Source organism: Acanthopagrus latus, chromosome 6, assembly GCF_904848185.1.
Source record: "Acanthopagrus latus isolate v.2019 chromosome 6, fAcaLat1.1, whole genome shotgun sequence".
NCBI classification, from domain to species: Eukaryota; Metazoa; Chordata; class Actinopteri; order Spariformes; family Sparidae; genus Acanthopagrus; species Acanthopagrus latus.
The window spans coordinates 26,877,911-26,903,416 of record NC_051044.1 but is presented as its reverse complement, the minus strand read 5'-3'; the positions used below and the strand labels follow the sequence as shown (position 1 = coordinate 26,903,416).

Genomic DNA, 25,506 nt, shown 5'->3' with positions numbered 1-25,506 from the left:
GCTAACTAACTACTGATGACCGATAAACCAGAAAGATTCAGGGAAAAGTCATGGACCATTCTGGTGTGACTACAGTATCTAACCTCTTATATTTCAGTAGTTATCACAAAAATTAGTTAGTACACCAGTCATTAATGTATGTTGGAGTATGATCTGTAGCTGATATTTACATTAGCTTTCTATAGTAATCATACTCTATACCATCCATTCATTCCCTGTACCTTAGGAAGCCCCTTAGCAAAAAGTAGTTTATTCAAGTGTACTACAAGTATACTTATTTTATACTAAAACTGAGGCAGTATACTTGAAGTGTACTTTTTATATACTATATTTTATATACTTGAGAAAAGTATAGTGAAGTATACTTGGCTTATACTTAAATGATGTAAGTACTTATTAAGATGAAGTCACTGACTTGTGCTTACATTTAATTTAGCAGAATGAAGATGTTTTTCACTACACACATTTGCTTTGAGGTATTAACCCTGTTATAAACTTACATGTTAATAAAATGTGGACTACAAGTATATATTTAGTACAATAGTAGTATATAGATACGTGTACGTGTTGTATACTTGAAAGTGTACTTCTGTAAATTTAAAATGACCTTATAAAGTATACTTAAAGTATACTTTTATAAACTTAAATGTTCCAATTTAGTCTGAAGAAGTATTACATTAGTATACTTTCTAGTATGCTACAAGTACATGGTCTATAGTATACTTGCTATACTTATACTCAAGCATACTTAATAAAATGAACTTCAGGTATACTACTTTTTGCTAAGGGGCAGCTGGAGCCTGTCCTAGCACGCACTGAAACATGCATATCCACACAGGTGGCAAGTCTATGTAGGCTGATTCCTCACATGGAGGTGAGTGGAAACCACTGAATCCTATGTAGAAAAGTTATTCAAACCTTATAACTAAAGCCTTCTGTTTCACTCTCTCTGGCTGAAGGATAAGTAATTAAACGCTAAAGCTGAAACTAACATCAGCGTCTGATTATGAAGACTGTATTATATGAGATGTTAAGGACATTAGCCGTAAATAATTATGGCAAAATATATCAGCGGATCTTTTGTAGTTTTTACACCACAAAACAGCACCCAACAACAAAATTTCGTTTTCTTTATTTATTTACAAAATACACTATATACAATATATCAGCATCAAAGTGTTTTTTTTTTTTTTTTTTTTTGTAAAATACTTGTAAGAGATGACGAACATTAACAAAAATGTATGTTCTACACAGACATAAAAAAGAGACGATTCCCCCCCAGCGTACTAGTCAGATAAAGATAAAATTTATGGTTGATCAATGCCTACGAAGCAATTGATACTTTTTGGGCAAAAGTAATCTAATACGTTTTGGCCACAAGACCAGGTATAATATATGCAGTGCTCTTGCCATCAGTTGATTGTGTGTACCTGACCCACTTTTTATAAAACACTGTAGTACACATCACAAGTAGCGGTGACAATATGGGATACAATTACCTTATATCGGTAAAGTACTAATTAAGTTAAAGCTGTGACGTCTGACTTTATCCATCCATCCATCCATCCATCCAAATCCGAAACCTCTCTCTGAACTACTGGTACGGTATAAATCTCAGAAGAAATTAAGATCTCGGTGGACAAAGAAAAAACAAAATAAATAAACAATAATAATAACATATTAACTAAAATTCATAATGACAGTACTTCTCATCTGGCCAATGCTTGATTTCTTCAGAATACATTCAAAACACAGGGTGAAAAAAAAATCATATGGTTTTAAATATGTTTTAAAAACGTTACAAATATCCAATAATATCCAACATTTGATCCTTTAATATTTAAAGCAACATTATGTAACTTTTTCACCTTAAAAGTACGGCTTCAAAATCATGTTGATGGTACAGTGCGTTGTGAATGGTGACTCAGTCTCTTGTTTCTGCACGATTCAACACGTAACGTTGTTATGACGCAATGAGTTTTGGTTGTAGTTAGCGCCTACATTACGTCTGACATCTAACTATTACACTGTAAATAATTTTGTGCTGTTTCAATTTAAAAGTCTGAGTTCAACTGCCACCTTAAATATAAGAGTTAACTTCATTTAGGTTGAATATTTCATGAATAATGTTTAAAATCTTTTAAGTTTTCTTTTTTTCTGAAACACAATTTAAAGTAACCTGAAATTGAAAACACATCTTCAGATAATTTAAGATATTAAGTTGAATCAGTGACTGACAGTGACACTGACAATACATTTGATACCTTGCTACTTTTGAAGATTTCACTGCTGAGTGCAGCTGCAGTAGCTCCTTTTTGGAGTCAACTGTTGCAGGATCAGTATAGGGACATTACATGTCAAGCAACTCTACCAGCAGTGGCTTGGTCAGATATGTAAAAGTGTGATGGGCTGAATTTAGTATTAACCTCATGGTTATCATGGTTAGATTTTTTTTCTTTATTGTAAAAAAAACAACAACCATGTTTTCAACCATGATTAATCTTGAAATGTATTAAAGACGCACAACAAGTTTCCATGATATGTTTCCTCAAAATATATAAAAAAAGAAGGGTTTCTGGAGAGTTTCACCTCTCAGGCAATGCATGCTGGGAAGTCAGCCACTATGCTGATCAATTTTCTTTCATTCTTATTTAACTTATTTGTGTGAGCTGAATGAAGTCAGCATTTCAAATCAAAAGAGTTAAAATAACTCATGTTTATGATTTCAGAAGTGGTCTGAAAATAAAAAATATATATATTATATTATATTTAATCAACTTCAAAAAAACCAAAACTTGTATATTTAAGTTAATTGGAAAAGAAAAGTTGATTCCACTAAATTTCTTAATGAAGTTTTACAGTGTGCAGATCTGACCATTCTGTAAAGACAGCTCACTTTGTATATGATTGCCAAGAGATTCTGAACTGTCCACCTTAAACACAAACTATTGTGCTCAATCAAGGAACTGAAATGTCACAATAACATTAACAAATAGTGCTTGAACGGCATTATATGGGCAACGTATACGAAAAAAATTTGGAGTCACTCTCCCCGACCAGGATGCTTGAGATAGAAAGTGTCAGTATGGGCCCTGGCATTGGACAGTGCTAACAGCCTTGCTCCTTCTCCTCCATACTCGAGCAGGAACTGTGGTGGCTGCTGACATTGTTGGAACCTTCTGGAGACATTGAGGACAGCAGGGGATCACTTGGGGAAATTGGCGCCAGGATGTTGTCCCTTACCAGTTCCTTCATTTGACAGGTCCTGGAGTTTCCATATAGGCCCGGGTCCCCGCTGTCCACAGGCATCTGGTCGAAGGTGATGGTGCCGTTGTTCAGGTCCAGTGTGGTGGGAGGGGACATGTCAGGAGTCGAGTTATGCTGGTAGAGATCTGAGGGGCAGTCGCCGAGAACGGGCTCCTGTTTGATGGCTCGCGCCATCAGATCTGATGTGCAGACAGATGGGGTTGACACCACTGTAAGACCATGAGCACGGGCCTGGATCTCCAACTCCTAGACAAAGAAGAATGCAATCAGACCGAGCACAATGTAGTGAAACCCGTCCCTGAGGATGGGAGCAGCCAGAACACCCTGAAGAAACCCACGCAAACACACAGAGAACATGTAAACGCCACACAGAAAGACTCTTCCCCAGCAGGGAATCAAACTCAGTAGGCTGCTGTGAGACAATGCAATGATCCTCCAGCGGGTCACTGAACACAACGCTAAGATGAGACTAATGGGAGTGTAGTTCGTTTTGCACTGTGAGCCAAAGTGTGAAATAATTAGAAATTTTGACCTAACGGTGACCTTAAAGCAAACATCAAAGGGTCACCAAAGTTATTATAATTCATCCTGGGACATGAATGTACCAAAATTTGTGTCAGTCAATCCAATAGTTACTATGACGTTTCCCTCAAAACCACTTACATTAGAAAAAAGATCACCAAAAAGGGATCATCAAATCAGTAGGATTCATCATCTGGGAAACATGGATTATCTAAAATTTCATGGTGACCTGTCCAATAAATTATATATTACAAGCAATGCACTTTATAACATTAGAAGGACAATTGCTAATTCTAGCCTCTGGTGGAAAAATAGAGGAATGAAATACCCTGTGGAAATACTGTTTGCAGGAGTGAAGTACTCAGTAAGGCTCTGCTTATTGTACTATTTGGTGGCTTGCTCCACCAAAGATCAATGGTTTACCTGTATACGGAGCATCAGATGGCGGTTGGCATGCTCCAGCTTCCTCTGCCTGCACTCAAGCTCCTTGGCTCTCTGCTGGTCCCTCTGTAGCCTCCTGATATAGTCCACTGATGCTTTCAGAATGGTGCCCTTATTCCAGCGCATGTCTCTGGGGTATACAGGAGACAAAGGTTTACAGTCAGAGTCAGCTGACCAGCTGACCGGAACAGCACAGAACTCCTTTATGGCCCCGCTAAACAAATAAGTCACGACGCTTTAAGGACACTGAAGCATGTGAAGGGGAGGCCATGAGAGTTAATGAATAAACTGAGACATGCATTTATAATTAAGATGTATACAAAAAAACACTTACGGATCATTTGACTTGGGTATCAGCGTTCCCAGCTCCTTGATGCGATCGTTAATGTTGAATCGCCGTCTTCGTTCGACTAAAATATTGACATATAGCGTGTACCGTTAGTACAGAAGTAGTCTTTTAAGGTTTAATTAACATACATTTTTCACTTTTCCAGTTTTTCCACAGATAAAACAATTTGATTCACATTCTTTATATTCCTGCTTTGTTTTTTGTTTTTTTTAATTCATTGAAAACTGGAAATACAGGGAAACTGGAAAAACCTGAAATGCATGAAAATTGGAAATAAAATTGAAATAAAAAAAACAATAACATATTAATACATATTTCAAAACAGTAACAAATTGTATTTCAATGAAAGTTATCTCAGGCATCAAGGCTGTTTTGATATTGCATAGAAACACACAGAATTACACTGAAAAGGAAACTATAATTCTATTTTGATCGACTCACTTAAGTTGTGGTTGTCCTTCTTCTGTCTTTCCTTTGCAAGAGCACGAACTTCTGCTTCTGTGGGGCAAAGAGAAACATGAGTGCCTGTTTAAGAAAGAGTAATCTTTTCATTTAATGGGTAATAAGGTACTAAGCGTGTGAAATGAATGGAATTACATGTTAGCGGTTCACATAACGGTCATCTGTAACTACTGACACATTTTAATTTACCGTGTTATGCCGGAAAGTCGCAGCCAATAATAAATCATTATTATTATCATGTGAATCACAGCAGGAAATAAAGCTGATTTTTTACAATTACACTTCTCTCATATTGTGTGCGATTTAGTCATACACAAAATGCTTTATGTGCAGTTTCTGAAAATCGGACTGAAAACAGCTTTTACAGTTAACAAAACATCATCTTTTCCACTTGTGTCATTTTCACTTTGCTTACCTACTGGAAAGCCCTCTGGCCTTTGATAGTTTTCATACTGGCCACAGGATCCAGGCTTGTCCAGTACTTGCTTCATGCCTGGAGCTGGAGTAATTATTTGGCAAACGATTGACTTAATGGTATCTCATGCATTTCCAAATTGCACACAATATTGACACTGACCTATAGTCGTGCTTACACCTTCTCACACAGAGGTGTGTCAGTTTTCTCCATTGCAAGGTTCTAATCATAAAAACAAAATGGTTTACTCCATAATTGCCCAAATACTGTATGAGATCTTAGACAATTAGAAATTAGAAACTTTTCTCAGTGTGTGTTCCAGTCACTTTGAACAGATGAGGTAAAGTTTGCAAAGAGACTGTGCTTAGAGCCACTCATTGGTCAGTGGAGTGTGCTCAATTGACTGTCAAATGATTTCACGGTTTGAATTTGCAGCAATCACATTGTCCACGATTTCGACCCAAATGATAATGTACAGTACAGAGAATCAACAGTACAAAGAATAAGCACTGATGCTGTGTGAGAGATGTTTCAGTGATTGTTATGTTTTACCTGTGTATTCCCTCTTAATGGTGGTTGGGCAGGAGTTGCTGATGGCAAGGCTTGGGAGAGGAAGTCCTTGGTTGCCATACACGTCGAGAAGGTTACCAGACACAGGGAGCTACACGGTATTAAAGAAATGTCATTCAAACGAAAGTGCCTTGTATCTAAATAATTATTTATAAACTACCCTTTCGCAGGAATAATTTTAATACATTGCATCCTTTAAAAGGTTGGGTTAACTTGAAAAAGTACCTGGTTGTTCATTTGGAGTCCCGGTTCCATAAGTCCGAGAACATCGTCATTGTAACTTGACTCCAAGCTAATAATATCATCAATGACATCATCCATCTAGAAAACACAAACCCACATTTGATTCAATAATTGCAGTGTGTACAATCTTGTTATCTGAATGTAATGTGACCGTGTTTGGCAATGAGCAGGCGTACCTCTTTCTCACAGTTGGAGCTGAGGGTGAGCAGGGCCATGGGACTGTTGGGGGCGCTGCTGCCGGGACCGGGTGGCATGCCGTGCTCGGGGGGCTGGCTGGGGCACTGGCTGCCGGCTTTACCACCCAGGGTGGTGGACAGGTACTGCCTCACCTGCTGCCTCTGAGCCTGCTGGATGTGGTACTTGGTGGGATTCTCCAGGTGGGATGGCACCTTCATGGCCAAGACATAGTAAACACATTAGAACCTTGGATTTAGATTTTTTTTTCTTCTATTGCATTTTGTATTGCAGCTTAGTAAACATTTTTGTGTTTGATAATTCCATTTTAAGTCTAAATCATGAGTTTGGTTTTCAAGGAAATCAAATGGAATCAAGTCGTACGGTAGAGTTGCAGTTAAATTACAAACCTCTATTGTATTATGCCTGCCAATAGAACTGAAAACACCATTTTAAAAGTAGGCATTGAAGTCTTGCATTTGAACACATCTCTTTCTCCTAATATTACAGTTATTTTTTAATATTTTAAATTTACAGTTATTTTTTTGAAATGTAAAAGAAAACAAAGGTCTGATCTCAGATGCGCAGCACAGATTATTTGGACAGCATCATTCGCTGCATGGCCGACTCCTGACATGTCCACAGAAAGGGACAGTGTGAAGCAGTGAAGTTGCATCACATGATCCGTAATGATAAATTTAAGTTCATGCAGCATTTTAGAGACAGTTCATTCCCTTTTCTACGCTACTGCCTTTTCTCCGAAAGCCCAACGGATCTGACTTGTGTTTAGCAAGAGTAAACTGTAAGTGGGATAATGACACAGTCTTTCACAGACATTCTGTCACAATGAAATGCTATTCAACCACAAAAGGAAATGAAATATTAGCCCCAACTTAAGTCTCCATTTCAGTCGCTGCATTTTTGTCTTTTGCATTCATGTTAAAGAAAAACAAATCAGTCCATCTCACCTGATAGTGGCTGTATTCAAGCATCTCCAACATGTTATTCGAGTCGTAATTGATTAAAATGAATTACATTCAGTTTGTAATCCCTTTATCTTGCTAGCCAACACTGTGGACTGTGAGCTAGCGCGTGCAAAACTGAGAGCACTCACTAGTCCTTCTTAATATATCCACAGCTTGAAGCTCATTAGTTATGCAAGTTAATAAATGGAGGAGGACACTGAGACTCATCCTCCAACAGCTGTGTTGTTCCAGTTTAACTATGAATTTATGTCTTTAAAGGGTCCATTTGACGTCACCACTTCAAGCTCACAAAGAAGCCTTTTTACTGGCTGGCCAGTAGTCTGCGAACTCAAGCTTGCTTAAGGCCATCTAACGTTTAATCTTTAGTTCTGCTCATCTAATATAAAACATTATTTGTTCTGAGCACCGGGAACACAATTGACACCACTGTTTCACTACAAACTAGACATATGAAAACCCAAATGTGTGGTGTGTTTACCAACGCTACACTTTTTAAAGGATTTTTAGAGGTTAATTACATTTAACTGCCAATTGTCATGCAGTCACATTTGCAGGGTAAAGGGTGAGGAGCTTGATTTTAGGGAAAATGACTCAACTCTTTTCTAAGGAATGTATGGAACTTGTCTGTCCAAATAAACTGTTGTCCAGTCTAGGTCAGCGATTTTTGCATTGAAAATCATTAAATATCAAAACGGATATTAACACAGTAGCAGTGAAAGGGAGGTTTTCCATAGCCTTTAGTTTTGTGAATCAGTTGATCATGGCGCCATGCAGTCAATGGCGCACTGCAGGAGGCCTGGAGGGTGTGATGATTGACTTTAAAAAAAATGTTGTGGCCAGAGGTGAACTGTAGAGTTCAGACTACAGAACTGTTGGAAACAGGGCAGGATTGTGACTCTTCTTAGAAGAGTATAATATATAGCATAATACGTAAAAGAGTCCATCTACGTCAAACTGGAACAACCATCTTTGAACAGAGGAGGTGGTTTAGGACACTGCATGTCATCCACCTACAATGCTGTTCTGAGTTCCCTCACCAGACAGCTTAACAACCATTTACACCTGGGATGACCTTGCCTTAGCAACCCACATGAAGGCCAGTTTGACCAACAACTCTGAAACTCAGAGCTCACACGTGTCCTTAACGACTTTGTAAGGACACTCCCTCACACAGTTTAAACCCCTGCAACTCCCCTCCAGAGCGTTCAAAGTGAAGGAGCCTCTTGGATGAGAGGTAAAACGTTGTCAAGAAACTGAAACAAGTCCGGTTGCCTACGATACAGCACTCAGAATTACCATGACCTGTATGACTGAAAACCTTCATCAACATATAGCAGAATAAATAAGTCAAAAGGTAAAATGTAAAGTTACCTGTATTAGGCAAAGACAACTAAACATAAGCACTCGCTAGTAACGTGAACAGGCAAGGCAATATTGCATGTATAAGAATAAGAAGTCATGGATGTGGTGTGTATAGAAGATTCTTCCTTGGCAGTGTTTCCACATATGTGTCTGTCTCCAAGAGTCAGCACAAGAAGTTCAGAATCAAGGGGCAAAAATTAGAAAAGATCCCTGTAAGTTATTATTGGGTTTCTTTGGTAGGAGCTTAAGGCCCCAAAGAAGAATGAAGCAGGAAATTACTTTTCTGTTGCCAGGATTTATCCGGACAGACCAGCCCATGAATCTGTTAAGTTCTTTGAAACATACACCCTCTCAAACTACACTGTCACACTAAGTCATTATATCATCTTATTAAGAGTGCATTTAAGAATACGTTCATCATATCTGGCAGTACAATTGTTGAACTACTTTTCTGAATGGCTTCCGGTGTCTGCTTACATCTAGTTAACCTTTTTTTAGTATGACACCCAAGATCACACAAGGGTAAATTCAAAATTTATGATGGTGGTAGTGGCATGTTTCAGCGCATTCAATTCAGTTCAGTGGGTCTTTATTTATACAGAACACAGACGTTTACATTGCCAAAACATGATATAGAATGCCTTAACAATAAATGTAAGCTTGCACTTAGAAAAACAAACAATTAAATAAAAACAAGTTACATTTTGTAGGTATTCAACTTAAAACATCAACCTCCTTCAAACTGAAAAGGCTACCTGCCCAACAGTAACTGCTCCCTGCTGTAATGTTAAGCATGTTGCCTTCGTGCTAGTTTGGTTAGCCTCTGAATGAGTCTGTAGCTGCTGGAGTGTTTAAGTTAGGTTAAGCTAAACATACCCAACGACTTGATTTCTCACTTATACATCATAAACAAAAATAAACAAATAAATAATGTGACATGAACATAAACAACAAACCTGGCCATTGTTAGCACTCATTGCATGTTAGTATTGATAAATGTTTCCTTCTCTACCATTCCTGTGCTACTAGCCAGTTAAACGGTTTATCGAGACATCCCCCAAACAAATTGGAATGATATGGGAATGAAAGAGTAAACTAAGCTCAACCATAAAATGTCTTGGTCAAAGACAAAACATTGTGAACGACATCTGCTGCTGAAAGAAGGAAATGGGTCAACTTCTGGCACTTTCTTCACTATATAGCAACTAATTTCAACATCATCTAAGTTCCTTGTACTTATGCTGTGAGTGAAAAAAATTAGTTTTACTTGACACCATCTTCAAAGAATCCCAAATGTTTGATTTGAAAATGGAACTCACCTATTTGAGGACATGCATGGAGAAAAGATAACTGTCTAGTTGTGATTACTCCAAATGTTTATTTTGTTCATAATGCCACGTTTGTTGCAAGTTATGCATATGTTTCCTTGCCACCAACACACTCATTTGCATCTCCAGCTGTAATGAATACTCATGAAATCAATGTCATGCTAGACTCTCTCCAATTATGGGCTCTAATTTATTCATGAATGTGTGAATGTGAGTTCAGGGCATTGCTGTAAAAGAGCTTAATGCTCAGTCGGTTTTCCTTGAATAAACAACGGTTGATGGTTTTAACACTTGAGTATGCTGACGCGGTGCGGACATTTTTTGATGCACACAAACACAGGTGCATACAGTGCTTTGCTTCAAAAGAAATAAAACACTGATTATTTACACCACTTCAACTTCTATTTTGCCACTGTAGATGACGATGGGAACACACCGTTACAGGCATAACACACAGAGCAAATTAAAGTGAAAGAATTGCACTGAAAGCTGATTTCATGATTCCTTATTCATGATGAAAGTGAATTATTCCCAGTATTGAACATGTATCAAAGGAATTAGGCTGCTCGTCTGCATGCTCACGTGTGATGAAGCACTACCAATCGTGAGATCAGTCTTTGCAGACGTCTGCCGCTGCAACTCGTGTAACGCTGCTGGGAAACAAAGCATCGCGTCTTTGTCTGGACTACTGGAAACTCACTAGAGCTGCAGAGGTGAACAAACACAGGGTAAGTGCCCCCTGGCTGGACATAGCCTTAAATGATAAAAAAGAGAAAGCATTCTTTGTAAACTCACAGTGAGTGTTTCTTTGTCTCCCCTCCGCAATGTGGCCTTTTCCTTTAGCCAAACCTTTGGGTTTTGGAGGAACTACTAACAAGGGATGTATTTCATTTATCCCTACAACAAGCCAAGCTCTCACTTTATTTATAGACTCTTTGTGAGGTTTATTACCTTCTCAAGGAGAGCACATGGGTCCATGTCTTAGACTCATGCCTTGAGGAGCAGTAACATTTTGAGATAAAGTCGTCACTCCTTGACCCCTGAAAAGAAACAGATCCATTCAGATCGTGCTACCGGCTCAGCTCTGTTGCTTACTTCCTTGGAAACAAGTCACACTTGGGGGCATTCAGTGGAAAAGGGATCCTAAACATTTACTGCATCTTGAAGTTTAAAGGGATGGTTACAGTAGAGCTACTGACTACTGAGACTTTTTAATATCACATCAAAAACAATCAGTAAACAAGTGCTCAGTGTTGCATTGATAGATGAGAGACTGATAAGACCGTATAACTAAGCCATATTTATTAATCAACAATTTAATATGCTCCTTGTCTTGTTAACTGTCAAAAATGTATATTGATAAAATGATTGAAATTCCCTTATAGTCTACTATGTTCACTGTGGTTGATATACTGTATATACATACATGTGTGCAGCTTCCGGCACTAGGGCGTCTCTCAGTCAAAACAATGAAAACACAATACGTAGTTTGATGATGTCATGACGCCCTATGAGATCATGGGAGTTGTCGTCTTTACTGTTAAGCAGCCACCATGACCATGAAAATCTAGCAAATGTGACTCTCTAGTTGTATCACCTAGCATTTACCTGGAATGTATGGCAACAGGCGACCAAATGAATCACACCATTACCTTGAATAAAATTACGAATTTCTCTGGTATTTAACTTCGTTCATTTGGGATCATGAAAGTTCACATCTCAACAAAATATACAACAAAGACTGAAAATGCTGAATATTTCATCTTGTAACACCAGAGTAGATATTGTTACAATATTGTTTTATGAATAATGTCTTGGAATTGAAAGAAAAGCCCCCTAGTTAGGATTCACTACCCTGCACTTCTTTTTTACATTAAATGAGAACTACTAGGGTCAGTTGTACTACAATCAAGGCAGTTTCCAAGCACAAAATGGCCTGTGCATACACAGCGGTAAGCTCCACATGCAATGTCAGTCTTCATTACAAAAATACAGACAAAAAAAACATCTAAAACATCTAAAACTTCAGCAATACTTGAATCATACTTGAAATGAAATAAAGTGCTTGCTTGTTTTGGTTTATTTAAAATTCATGCCAATGAATGATGCCATTTACAGCACCTCATGCCATTATCAGCCTTAAGAGAAATTACAAATGCTCACTGGAGCAGGAAAATGTAAAAGATCGCTGAGTGGACTTTTTTTTCCACTCATCTGCAACTATGTCAGAGCAGACAGCAACAGCAACAGTGTTTATTTTATTCCACAGAGCAGCAGCACGTTTTTTTTGTCCTTGTTATTAGTTCTGCTGTAGCTGCTCCCATTTACTCCACTCCAGCCCAGACATCAGATAAAAACACAAGACATATCATTTGTAGAGCATATTGTTGCTGTTACGCAAAACAGACTTCCCATGTTGAAAAGCGTTAACAATACTGCTGTGTAAATCAGCCAAAAGTCAGTAGTATTACAACACATGAGCTAGTCATTGAAGCTATTAGTTCTTCTCATGTAAGTGGAGGACACATGAGGCTGGCAACTGTGTTCAGATGAAAGCAACCCTGAGGACATATTTTCATCAGTATGTAATTTGCGTGGCATTCATTATTCACAGATTTTACAATTGAGTATTAGAAACACTGAAAATAATATAATTGTAAAAACTAAGGCTGGTTCTTAAATAAAATGTCCCTTTCAAAGCTATTTTTGCTTCAGTGAATCAACACAGAAGTGATCAAATGATTTACTGAGCCTCTGTGTTACTGTGCTTCATTTGCTGTATTTATTTTGATTCAGGCATTTATGGAAAACACTTCCTGCCAGAATGCTATACTGAATAATTTTTCTATTTTATATTATATTAGACATGAAATAACAACTGGTTGTAGCAGCACCAGTGTCCCGGGCACGTTAGGTAGCGCTGACAGGCCGGGGTAGAGGCAGAAGAGGGTGGTGTGTTTGCCTGCAAAACTACAGCTTTTGAAAGCAGACATTTCCAGCCACTGCTCGCGTTTGAGCTAAGCACAGAAAATGCAAAATTATTGAGATCCACATTAAGGAACAGATAACGTTCCTTAAAATCAATTTGGGACCTGTACAGGCTTTATTGAGCTATTTTTTTTTTTTTTTAGGAGAATGGGATAATAGTATGCTATAATCCAAAGCTAACATGGTTGAAACTACTACGACTCTGAAAATTACTTTTTGAGTAATTTTTTTTTTCTCTCTCTCTAACCCTAAGCAGGGTCTAACAGGATGAATCTTCACTTCCAAGTTAGTTTGAACAAGCGATGCTCTCAGTTCGAATTTGTGTTCAGGCTCCAGACTGTGAGAACAAGCAGCTCTAGTCTTTAGGAGTGACGATTCCATTTTGCTGGCTCAAAGTTACACAATTTGTTTTGCGTGTTAGTATCATCTGTTCCGCTCATATTTGTGCACTCAGTTCTAATTCTGCTCTTGCACATCAGTGCGAGTGCACTCTTGATGTTTAACTTGCAGACAGATTAACATTCAAAATTCAATGACGAGAGCTGGGGGGACTGTTGATGACCTTGCTGGCCTTACTTGTCTCACCGGAGACGTTCTCTATTTTTGTTGTCCTTCGTTATCAGCAAGGTTGGTGTTACAGAATGTGCTTCGGTGGGTAAGAGACAGACGATGTAGGATGACCTAGGGGTGAATTTACTTCAAGCACTTGCCGGTGCTTGCGTTTTGTCAGTGAATCCAAAAAGAAGTGTGGCAGGTGAAGGGGTAGTGTTAAGACAGGAGGAATTAGAAGATCAATGAGCTGGATAACAACACGTGACACCGAGGCTGAGAGGGATTTTGAGAGGGCCTACTTGAGTTCCGCCATTGCCTTGAGGAAGTAGATTTGCTCTCTTGCCGAATGCCCTTAGTAACAGTTCTATCGAGAAAATAACAACTACAGCAGAGACAGGCCACTTCATCAAGAGGAGGGGCTTGAGACAAAGAGATGTCTTCTCTTCTCCTTACCCTGTGGCTGCAGGGTGACATTAGCTAGAATCTAACATCCTCCTCCAAGAATGAGGCACATTGTCCAGTCTGTATGCGATCAGGAACATGCACTTGCTTAAGTAACCAACAAGTGGAGCTTAATTTAGCAGCCACATAAACACACAGAGCCTCATTCTCATTCATGGTTAGGGGATATGCAATATGATAAGCTACTACAGAGTGAAACAGTTAAAAGGTTGAAATAAGATACCGCCTGTTCTCAAGGAGAAGCAGTATCTTGGAAAGATCACACAGTCCAGCATCATGGACTGCAGTACCAGAAAATACAACACACACATTTTACATTCGAAAAACAGGCTGCTGGAAAATTATTTATTGGGACTTGTTCAGACACGTCCTGCTTTGAAAAAAAAACTTATCTCTAAGAATGTACTGGCTACTAGAAAATCAGAACAGAGCTCTAGGTATACTCTGATGAGTTTAATGAACAAAAGGCTCTCTTAACTCGGCTTTGGCGAAGTTTAAGACCTCAGAATGAAAGAGCACAAAGATGTAGCATTATTCCGCTCATTTTGCCTGGAGATTGAAGAAAAGGTCAGTGTAAACCATGGAGGTCTGCACGTGGAGTTGAATCTGATGATTTTTAAAAGTCAAGACTCTTCTGGGCCATCAAATACTCTGCAACTGTCTTCGATTCCAATCTAAAGAGACAGAGGACTTGCTTGAAAACAAAAAAGGTGGGCTCATCTGAAATACTGTGTGTAAATATATATGAAACACAAATAAAAAACACAGAAACAAGACACTAGTTACCACAGATTATCACACACGAAGCTATAGAATCATTGTCAGTCAACTGTGGTATACTGTCGCTGCAATAGTCAAAGGTGGAAGCTTTTCAGTTATAAGTCCGTGTTGGGCAAAGTCTTTCCAAAATGTAATCTATTCCATAATCCTAGGTACTTTAAAATCAAGGTAATAAGCAACTTTGAAGTGTTACTGTCTGTGTAAAGTACTGCATTATTGATAACAGAACATTTGCTTTACTTTCACCAAAATATCTGCAAAAGTACAACTAAAATGGAGGGTAATATTGTTTCAGCCTGGGTAATTAAGCCACAAAAGTTCATTTCAGCTGTGAGACGTCTGCTGGGCCTGCAGGTGAAGAGGCTGCTGTTTCAGGGACAATAAATGATACATTTATTTATTAAAAAGTTCAATTTGGTGAACCAGACTGTGAGTAACATTAGCTCACTGTAATAGTCTAAGAGGCAGTAACGTCACAAATGATCATCTATTAGTTTTGATAGCATGCTGCAATCCAGACTGTGCCTATTTGTATATTTGTTTAGTTTATTTTATGATAATTTATTCTAGCCAGCAAAACAAAGCTCAAAAAGATGATAAGAGCATGTATGTGTTTGGTCTGTGTCTGTCAGCTAGAATAAAATGTCTTCAGTGTAAATGCTGTTTCATACTTACATTTTAACCATTTTAATTAAGTCAAAATTATTTCATTATTCCGTGTTGGCACCACATTAACTGTTACTGTTACTGATGAACATGTTACAACATGTTATTAACGAGCGTCCCCATTAATCTGCAGCCAGCTGGTGGAGCTGCGTGAAGGGGGAGCAGTAGGCAGAGCCCGAAGCTTCTGGAGGGACAAGCACCCGAAGTCGAGGACAGCACACTTCGCTTTTTAAACTTTGCTTTAAAAGTCGATTTATCTTCACTCCCACTTTAACCTGTCTGCAGGAACAAGCTGTGAAGGCGCCTGAATCCACTGTAATGTGCTGTACAGTTAATCCATCCTTATTTGAGTGTTGAATGGAGCAGATATGCACTTTACTTCATTAACGTACAAAGGTGACATGGGAAAAAAAGACCTGGAGAAAAAAAAAAAAAGCATAAAACATGAACATCAAAAGTTTAATTTTGGATGATAACACAGGTCAAATTATATACACACGTAGTTAAATGTATAATTTACAATTATTGACCATTACTTTTGATATTCAAGTTATTTTTAAGACTTTTACTCCAGTACTGTGTATATGGGTGACTTTCACTTTGAGCGAATCACCATTTTAACACGATCTCTTCACTGTTTTTAGACAACACTGCTGCCTACATTTATTCTGGCAGTTTTGTGGGCCTATTCATAATAATAATGCCATTCCAATAACGTCTTGTTTCTTGCCACCTGGTGAATGTAAGTCAAGTATTCACTCTCATTTTAGCTCTGTTTGTAACCCGTGCAAGCTCTGCGAAGTTCACCAACCAGCCACTACCTGTGTCTGCCTTCTGTTAACTGTTGAGCATGGAGCACACTGTAGGTTTGTGTCACAGGTTTGGTTTTTGGTTAGTTATTTTTTCTTGTGTCACTTGTTTTCACTCTCCACTTCTTGCTCACCTGTGTTCCTAGTGTTCCATTTCCCTCCTGTGTCACCTCAGTCTTGTTAGCCCTGCCCTGTTGCCAGTGTCTCACCACCTGCTCCACGTCCCCTCGTCAGTTTAGTTTGTATTTGAGCCTGTGGTGTTCCCTCACTCTCTGTTGGTCCGTCTGTTGTCGACCTCAGGTTGGTCGTGTTTTCCAACCAAACGACCCCTGCGCCTGTTCTCTAGTCCTCTGGTTTTGTCCACACTTTTGTATTTCTTTTTAGTTTTTTTTTCCCTTGGACTTTCCATTTCCTGATTTCTGTTACTTGGATTTTGGACTTTTTTTCACATTGGACATCAGCTCGCTTTTTGTTTTCTGAAAGCAACATTTTGGAAGCGATATTCAAATAAAGGTAAATTAATCTCTATGAGCACAACATTGTCATTAATATCAAATGGATACAATAAATTATCTTTTATACCAGTTTTGAACAGTTAAATTAATATTTTCCCTATTTAGGTCTCATTCAGGGTTCTTTTTCTCTCTACCACAGTCATTGTTCTATAACAGCCCTGATAGCATCTAAGAGGGTCGCTGTACAACTCAATTCCAAGGACAACAGTTGCAGCACAGCAAGACTTGTTATGCTTGTATTTTTGTCGACATTATATTGATTAAGAGAGTTCATGACAACTTACCTGGGTCTGGCGAGAGTCAATTAAGGATGTTCCAGAGTCCCGACATGAATCACGTTTACTACGACTCCCAAGGTATGCTACTCAATCAGACAACTGCAATTGACTGCGTATACTTGCCGGTGAGAGAGCCACCTCTGCCTGACCTCTTTATGTCACCAGCTGCCTCGGCATTCGAGAAAGATGCCATTCGAAGAGCGAGGAGAAGCTAAAAAAAACCCAGGTTTTCTTCAGTCATGTAAACACACTGATTGAAACTCAGGTTGAAACAGTGCGATGTTAATGTAACAGTAAATTCACGTGTGGATATGATGCAACTTCATTTACGAAGAAACACTTTTTTTTGCGTTGGAGTTACTTTATCAAATTATTGCTGGTTTAGACTATGGTGATATGGATGACAGAAACAATGAGACAGTGTTATCAATTTGTGATCCACCGAAAATGCTGTCGGGCAAACTGCCTTTCAAATGTGGAGCCCCTTCCCAGTTTAACCCTGGTAAATGAGAGATTTCATTGATAGGAAAGACCAGTATTGTGCAAAGAAGTTGTTTGGCCATCTGATTCAGAAGCACCGCTTTATGGACTATCCAAAAGAATGCTTTGTTTGTTTGGACCTCTCTCTCAGCTATGGTGAATGAGATATAAAACTCTCCCTAATAAACATCAGGATCAACAAATAAATTAAGTTGGTGGCCCATTTTGGAAGAAAATCTACTGTCTGCAATGCCAACCCTATTATCTGAAGAAAGCTGTTATTATACTGGGGGAACTAATGTAACCCCTAGATAAAGATTTCGTGATGAATAGAATCATTTATGTTACGCATTCACTGACCTTAAATGGCCACATACAGGACTCAATATGTACAGCCAGTAAAAACACAACAGAATGGTTAGTTCTCATTTGGTACGATATTCATGGCACACCCGAGGGTGAGACATTCATCTTCTTATTATTAGAGTACTTGACGTTAAGTATTTTAATGAGCCTTTCTATCTATATGATGCAGATGTTAGACCTCTTGTCAGTATTACAAATTCAAGCACTGACAAGCTCTATATGATTTTGAGTAATGAGACATTTTAGCTAGTGGTTATTTTGACATTTAAATATTATATTACCAATTATTGCAAAGCATGTGATATTTGAAATGTGTACTGATAACAAAGTTGCCTTTTTTTAAATGGCTAATGAATGTTTTCTGGTTTGAAAGAAAACACTGCAACCAGTAGTATTTCTATTAAACATCATTGAAACATAATGTGCAGAGGTTGCAGTGGTTGTTTTTAACTGACACGCTATGGGCAGATGTAACACTTTTATGTGTTGACAGACAATGTGCAGGACTAACACATTTGCATCAGAAAGGTGGGGTTGAAGGGAGGTAAGGTTTTCTGGAAGTATTTCTTGTCATATTTGTGCTAAATCTTGTAATTCAAAAAATCAAATGTTCTGACAAGTCAAAGAAAACCTCCAGCATCTGTGGCTGTTGGGGACTTATGAGCCCATCCCATCATCTCATTTCATATGAAAAGAATTGAAAGGCAGCCTGTCTGTCTTCCAACATACCAGTGGAAGTATACACATACAGTCTAGAGACCAGAGCTGCCACTGTCTGTGGCAGATTGGAGATGGACCAGACACTCATCTTAATGAGTTAGAATTAAGGGTCTAGATGACAACAATTTGCTGCACAGTACACAGCCACCGAGCCTGTTGTTCAGCAGCCTGCCACCTCAGTCACACTAAGCACACAGCTTGATCCAAAGAACATATAAGCTGCAGTGCCGGTGACAGTCTGTTGTCTGCTGACAAAGTAGCACAAAGCACACAGCACGTGAGCCATGCTAACCCAGTTAGCACAAAGCAAACAGCACATGCTGGGTGGCCTTTCTGATTGAGATATTATCCTGACAGTTATTTTGCTTATTTTGTCTATGTATTAATTAAACAAATGTGTTTATTAATATATACATATATATATATATATATATATATATATATATATATATATATATATATATATATATATATATATATATATATATAGATAGATAGATAGATAGATAGATAGATAGATAGATAGATAGATAGATAGATAGATAGAAATAGATATAGATATATAGATAATGTAAATATAATTATATTATCTTGTAGTTTGCCAGTTCATCATATATCTTAAGAGAGCTCGAGCTTCATACTAATTAAGAGTATTTATTCGTGACTCTGTCTGACTTTGTCTTGATCCTTGAACAGGTTTTTCACTTCATTCTCACAGGGGTTAAAGGTAACCTGGCTAATTAAGGGTCCCCCTCCCCTTTTGGACAACCTCATCTGAGCTTTATGTTTTCACTTTCATGGTTCAGCAGCTCTGCCTGGTACTTCTAAGCTAATTTTGCCTCGCCTGCATAGATTTGGGGGGGGTCTTTGATAATCCACAGAAAGGTTAGGTTCAAACTGTCAGAGCGAGTTTGCCCAGGAAACTGGGATCGTTGTCTGGACTTTTCTCTATAGAATTGTACGGTTTGTGGATTTGATCATCATGCCAAGACAGGATCACTTTGCTCTTCCATCAGTAAACACACACATACATCAATCCTTCTTCACACAAGTCAACAGCTGATATCATTCACAGCCTTAAAAGAAAGTCTCCACCACTCGATGGCAGAAACATCACACCTGTACTGCATATTGGACTTAATGACATCACGTACATATCTGTGATAACTAGCAGATTTTTTTTTTTACTTGTAGCACAGAAAATCACTAAACCAAATGTAGCTGGTAATGTATCGTGTCTGACAGTTGAGGTTACTTCTTGCGCCTTTGGCAAAGTTAAATGCTTTGTCCTGGTCCTGATACAAGACAGTCTAAACAAAGATTAAAGATTATATGTAGCCAAGACACTTAGAGCTTAATTATCTAATACTGATATCTTAGAGTTTTTAAACCATGTCCAGGACATGTGCAGGGTTCGTTCTCCTCCAAAAATCCTTTTCTCATCTTTATATTCTTGCATTTTCATGGTCCATTTGGTCATACCCGGAATGAAATGAATGAAAATATGTCAGTGTAGTGGAGCAAATAGGATTAAATGTGTTGAATGCCAAATGTCTGGAAACAGGAATTCTGTCAAGAGATAATCCTCCCCATGGACTTAACACAGTGTCTCAGGAGCTGACACAGACGCAAGAATTCCTGGAGCCAAAGTCCATAATCACGTTACATTTGCTATTTCAAGAAATGGAAAGTAGTAAAAATGAGCGTATCCATCACCATGTTGCCCTACGGAGCATTGTTACAATCCACATCATGGCCGCCGCTCATACAGGTAGACCAGTAGGTTGGTGGGCTTACCTTGAGAACATCCATGGACGGCTGGCTCACAGCAGGCCAATCGTGTGGAGGCGTGACATGGATGCTGAAGGTGTGTTGGGTGTCGTGGTGCAGAAGGTCCCTTGTCTCTCCCCGGTCTTCCCTGCACACTTGACCCTGGCGATGGGCAAGCACCGGCTGCTCTCGGAGCGGGACCTGTGACGTCACGGCTGATGGAGGGTGGGAACTCTGGAGGCGCTTGTAGAGGCCAGGCAGGACCGGGGGAGCACTGAGGACCCCAGCCCACCCAAGGGCAAAGAGAGGAGGGAGTAGTTACACAGAGCAGGCTAAAAAACATTGTGTGCATATGCGCAGTCAGTGGCATTTTTCTGAGCCATCCTGAGTCAGTGAGCAATGTGAGGTATTGTAGTGGAGTACAATATGATGATTGAGTGAGAGGGAAGCCAGAGATTCCTTTACGGAGAATATGTTATTGTCCTGTGAAAGATGCATTTATGTTTCAGGCAGCTTATGCAATATGAAAGAGGGGTGCTAAACACCAACAGTGCTGTCTGGTATATTTTAGTTAAATGAACTGCCCAGCTCTATATGAATGCAAAAAATATACTCTGTAGGAAAAAATGTATCTCATGTCTCTTTAAAGCTGCATTAACTTTTTAGTTAGTGGGAGAGTTCATATGGCTTACAAGCGGAGAAATATTAATTCGGAGTGATGTTTGTGTCAAAGAATGTAGGTTTGCTAGCTGCTAAATGATCCACTTTGTTTGTCAGCTAACTCCAGCTAGGAGCTGAATGCCATAGGATGCTGGACGGCCCTGGTACAGTGGGTTTCTCTCAGCTCTTCCAATGAGGAACAGCTGGCTGCTGTGTTTTAAAATTTCACTGTGGCAAATTTTGAAATTAAAGCAAAGGACAAAGCTCTAAAATGTACAATATAATAAGGTCAAAAAAATACTGAGCTGAGGGAGGAGGCTGATATTAAATTAAAGAAATGTTCATCAAATGTGTACATTTAAGAGAAAAAAAATAGGTGAGTTTTTCCTTATAAATGTGACTTTTAAACATTTTTTTTTAATTCTTTTGTAGTTCATAATCCAAATAGAATATCAACAGAAATCTATTGTAAAGAACAAGGAAATGCGCAGTCCCTCCCTTAAGTCTTTCTTCCCTTTTACAAAAAACTTACTTAACTTATTATCACTGTCAGTGTCTTTGTACAGTTAGCTGCCTGTATAAGTCAACACGTAAAAACACAGCCTTAGCAGCGGTTTACCAATCCGTTCAGAAGTAAGTAACCAATGTCTTCGAGTGATATAAAATAAAATTGCTACATATAGCTCCTTTAACCCCCTCCCCAGGACTTTTCGTCAGGCCTACAATGACCCTAATACAGATTTGTACCATAAAGCTGAGGGGAACTGCAAATTCACAGTCTTTTGATGGATTGCTGCATATATACATATTGATCAGAGCAGCTTTAAATCTTTATGAGGTTGTCTCAAATCCAAATTACCCTTCTGTGATTAGAAGGGAAAGGCAAATCCCTGGCTGAACTGAGGCATTACAACAATTGTTAATTCTGTTCGTTAGCCCACCATTGGTAGTCAAATCTGTTTGGTAAGATTATTAGCTCTAAATTTGGTTTATCCTCCAAACTCCTGATCAGAGAATAATTTAGGGAGTAAGATGTGTGCCACCAGACCTCCAATAATTAGTCTGTTGTGAGGCCTGAGGCAGAACCTCGGCCCTTTGCAAAACACAATGCATTTAATTTCTTTACAGTCGTGCTCATGTGCAGTAAAACACTGAGCAAGAACTCAGCGCTGTTCTCCCACTTCCCTCCTCCTGTCCGCTTCGAGTTCACCCTTCTGCAGCGTATTTGAGCGGACAGCAGCTGCACATCCCAAACCGAAATGGATCCGGCAGTGCACACGCTGTCAGGATGAGGCATTCCCTGGGAAAGTGATCCTTTTGATAAAACCACCTCAAGTCCTCTCAGCCTGTGATAATCGCACTAATTAGGCTGGCATGTCAAATCCAGCCCCGGTCAATGGCAGCGCTTCAAGACTAGTGGAGAAACTCAATGATCTTCTTTTCAATCTGAGAATATCTTTACTCTTCAGAGAAAGGTTGTGACAGTACCTTTAGGATGTTGTTGACTAGCTGGACTTAACCGACGTAAATTGTATGAAATCCCAGCCCCTGAGGGAAAAGTGTGATCAGCTGTGTCGAAGTGATCCGAGCAGTAGTATTCTGAGAAGTTCCGCAGTAATATTCAGTGTTTGTCCAACCGCTCTAACTGCCAACTCAGACTGTTCATGTGAACTTGTTTTCTTTTGGCCAGGAGGAAATAACTTTTACATTAAAATAAATGAAATAAAGGTTTTTATGCACTGACTATAGATTAAGTCATCACTGTGTTGGAATAAAGAGCAGAAGTCAACAGTGTTTTTGTTAAGTCTTGTGTTTCAGTGATATTGGCTTTACATGCTCACTGTTTACAGTTATGGATGCACCTTTTTAGAGCAACATTATGTAACAGTGTGCAGTGTTTTGTAACAGGATGAATGGTCTCTCCCCCCCCCCATCACTTGTTTCTGCACTATGAAACTTCAGTGAGAGGAAAGAATCACAGTGTTATTTATACAATTGTTGCACTGCATTGTGTGTATCACTGTTGTGCTAGTTTGTATTTAGCACGTACATTACGTCTGACAAACTGTTGCAGACCTGAGGTTTGTATTCACAACAGTGTTGTTGCACTCGAAAACTGCGGGGGGCGCCAAATCGCACAAAATGCCAGTTTCTAGATACTGTTGCTTTAAATGACCCTATTTAACTGTATAGCGTGTGACCTTTGCTTTGAACACAAACAGGGCTTACAGATTTGATGATGATGGGAAAATACAGGATTGTTATCACACCAATTAATCATAATAATATTAATGTATGTATTGTGGGTTAACAATCAACTTTCTTACAAACTGAACCATTAATGTTGCAGTGTCACATTTATTAGGAAATATATTGTCGAAGTTTATTATAACTCTAAACTTTCAAAATATCAAACCTATCTGTGAGACAATCGGCATACTGTGAAAGACAATAATGCATTACTTTATTTTCTTTTTCAAAATAAGGCTGGTGCTGGCTCGTGGCCATGTGTTAACAATGGGTAATAATCCCTTTTTAAAGGAAACATTAAAAGTGCATGTCCAGCTGACCTCGTAGCACTGGTTACGGCTTATGACACATGAGGAGGTCAGTACAGGCTAAAGTTAAATTTTCAGCCCCAATTGTCATATGCATGACTGACAGTAGTTAGTGAGTAAGTGGGTTAATTATTGTTCGAGGTGCTACTGTGAAACTTACTTCTAAATCGGAAAAACTTTATATGCATCAATTTATTGTGAGCCAGTTAAAAACACAAGAGATGATTTCATACCGTCTGCCGTAATCAAATATCACTGCATGATATAGACCCGGCCCGTTCAACCATGTTGTCAGAAAGGCAAGGTTTAAAAAAAAGGAGCTGGACTTTTATATTCCCTATCCCTGAAATTTGAAGCTCAGACATGAATTATTGTACTCTTACATTTTCAGTTTGACTGATGTTCATTAACAGCTGTATTAGCAGGCTTAAGCACAGTGGTTAGGCTATAGTTTATCGCTATTAATCTATTCATAAATAAAGTGATCTGATCCTAGAACGATTATTTAGCTCACTTAGACTGGAATCCTTTTCATCTGATTGTTGTCTTCCTCATGAAATATCTGCAATCTGAATTCTCATAATAATCACATCCATGTTGTCTTGGGTCAGTGCTATTACGTAACTGTATTAGTCTTGCAAGATTTGTATGCATTGTTGCTTCACTTTGCATGTTGCACAAACTAAGAGGGAACCCAAAACCCAGATAGGTTAACTTTAACATGTTGGCTTTATTAGTGGTTTTCACATTATTGTTACAAGTTACATCAGTTTTACAATGCTGTGGTTTAGGATCGTGATTTTGTTCATGGTATGACTACAGTGGATGATATTTACGAGAGTATCCTCTATATATATATCCACACTTAGTGCACACTTCTAGTTACTTCATTACGTTTCTGAACATGTCTACAAGCTTGAAGCAGCCAAAATAAGAGTGTTTATTGACAGGAACATCTCAGGAGGCTTGAGGATGTTAAAAACACAGTTTGCGTTAGTATCATATAAATATTGTTCACAGAACGCAAATATGTGTGTGAAGACACTCTTGTCTCAGCCCAAGTATGCAAAGAAAGGGTAAGCTGCGATGAATAAAGTGGTGAGTCAAGCTCTCTGCGTAACCGCTATGGTTAGTTTGTTCATCACATCTGGATTAAGAAATGTCTTTGTCGCTTAGGATTAAAAATATTTATCCAAATTATTATCCAATTGAATAATTGGGGTGTAATCAATTAGCTGCACTTACACATGACTCAGACTAAGGACTGTTGGCTGTTTTACTGCTCATGCGTCCTCTGGCAGAAGAGGCAGAGCACATTGGATTTGTTGCATCCACTGAAATCTTCCTGACCAAACAGCACAGCCAGTGTCAGTCATGCCATATCCCTGCTGAAACACTGTGTTTTAGTGAGTTAATACATCACACACAAGCATAAATGTGTCTCCAGCCACATCAGTCCCACTGAAAAATTTACGATGACCTCCCTTGTCTCCTAGCAGATTCTCTACAGTCGGCCACAGAATGTGATTAGCACGCATGTGTAGCCAGGTCACACTGCTGATATGTTGCCAATTGTGGAATTGTTAAGAGCTTAAGCACGACACAGTTGCTGGTCCAGTTGCTCAAGAGCACCAATCATGGAAGGGTGAATGCTCAAAACGCACAAAAACACCTGAAAATGAGGTTTCTTACCTTTTTATTTTCATGTTCGTCAGTGATCCAAGGGTCTCCACTTGCTGCTGCTGCTGTTTGAGGAAATGGGTCCTTTTAAAAACTCTTCATG

The 25,506-nt window shown here is 38.8% G+C and overlaps 1 protein-coding gene across 2 annotated transcripts; it reads right to left on the bottom strand.

Moving 5' to 3' along the window:
* Positions 1-1,228: 1,228 nt before the first annotated feature.
* mitfa (melanocyte inducing transcription factor a) lies at positions 1,229-25,469 on the bottom strand. 2 transcript variants are annotated; one of them, XM_037099636.1, is made up of 10 exons: positions 25,416-25,469; positions 20,533-20,779; positions 6,446-6,658; positions 6,252-6,347; positions 6,009-6,117; positions 5,457-5,540; positions 5,021-5,077; positions 4,565-4,640; positions 4,213-4,360; positions 1,229-3,513 (listed from the first exon to the last, which is right to left on the bottom strand). In XM_037099636.1, exons 1-10 carry the CDS (start codon positions 25,427-25,429, stop codon positions 3,109-3,111), a joined length of 1,449 nt encoding a protein of 482 aa, XP_036955531.1. In that variant the 5' UTR covers positions 25,430-25,469; the 3' UTR covers positions 1,229-3,108. The 2 variants fall into 2 exon arrangements, with proteins under 2 accessions (XP_036955531.1, XP_036955532.1); XM_037099637.1 differs by lacking the exon at positions 5,457-5,540.
* Between the last annotated feature and the right edge of the window lie 37 nt (positions 25,470-25,506).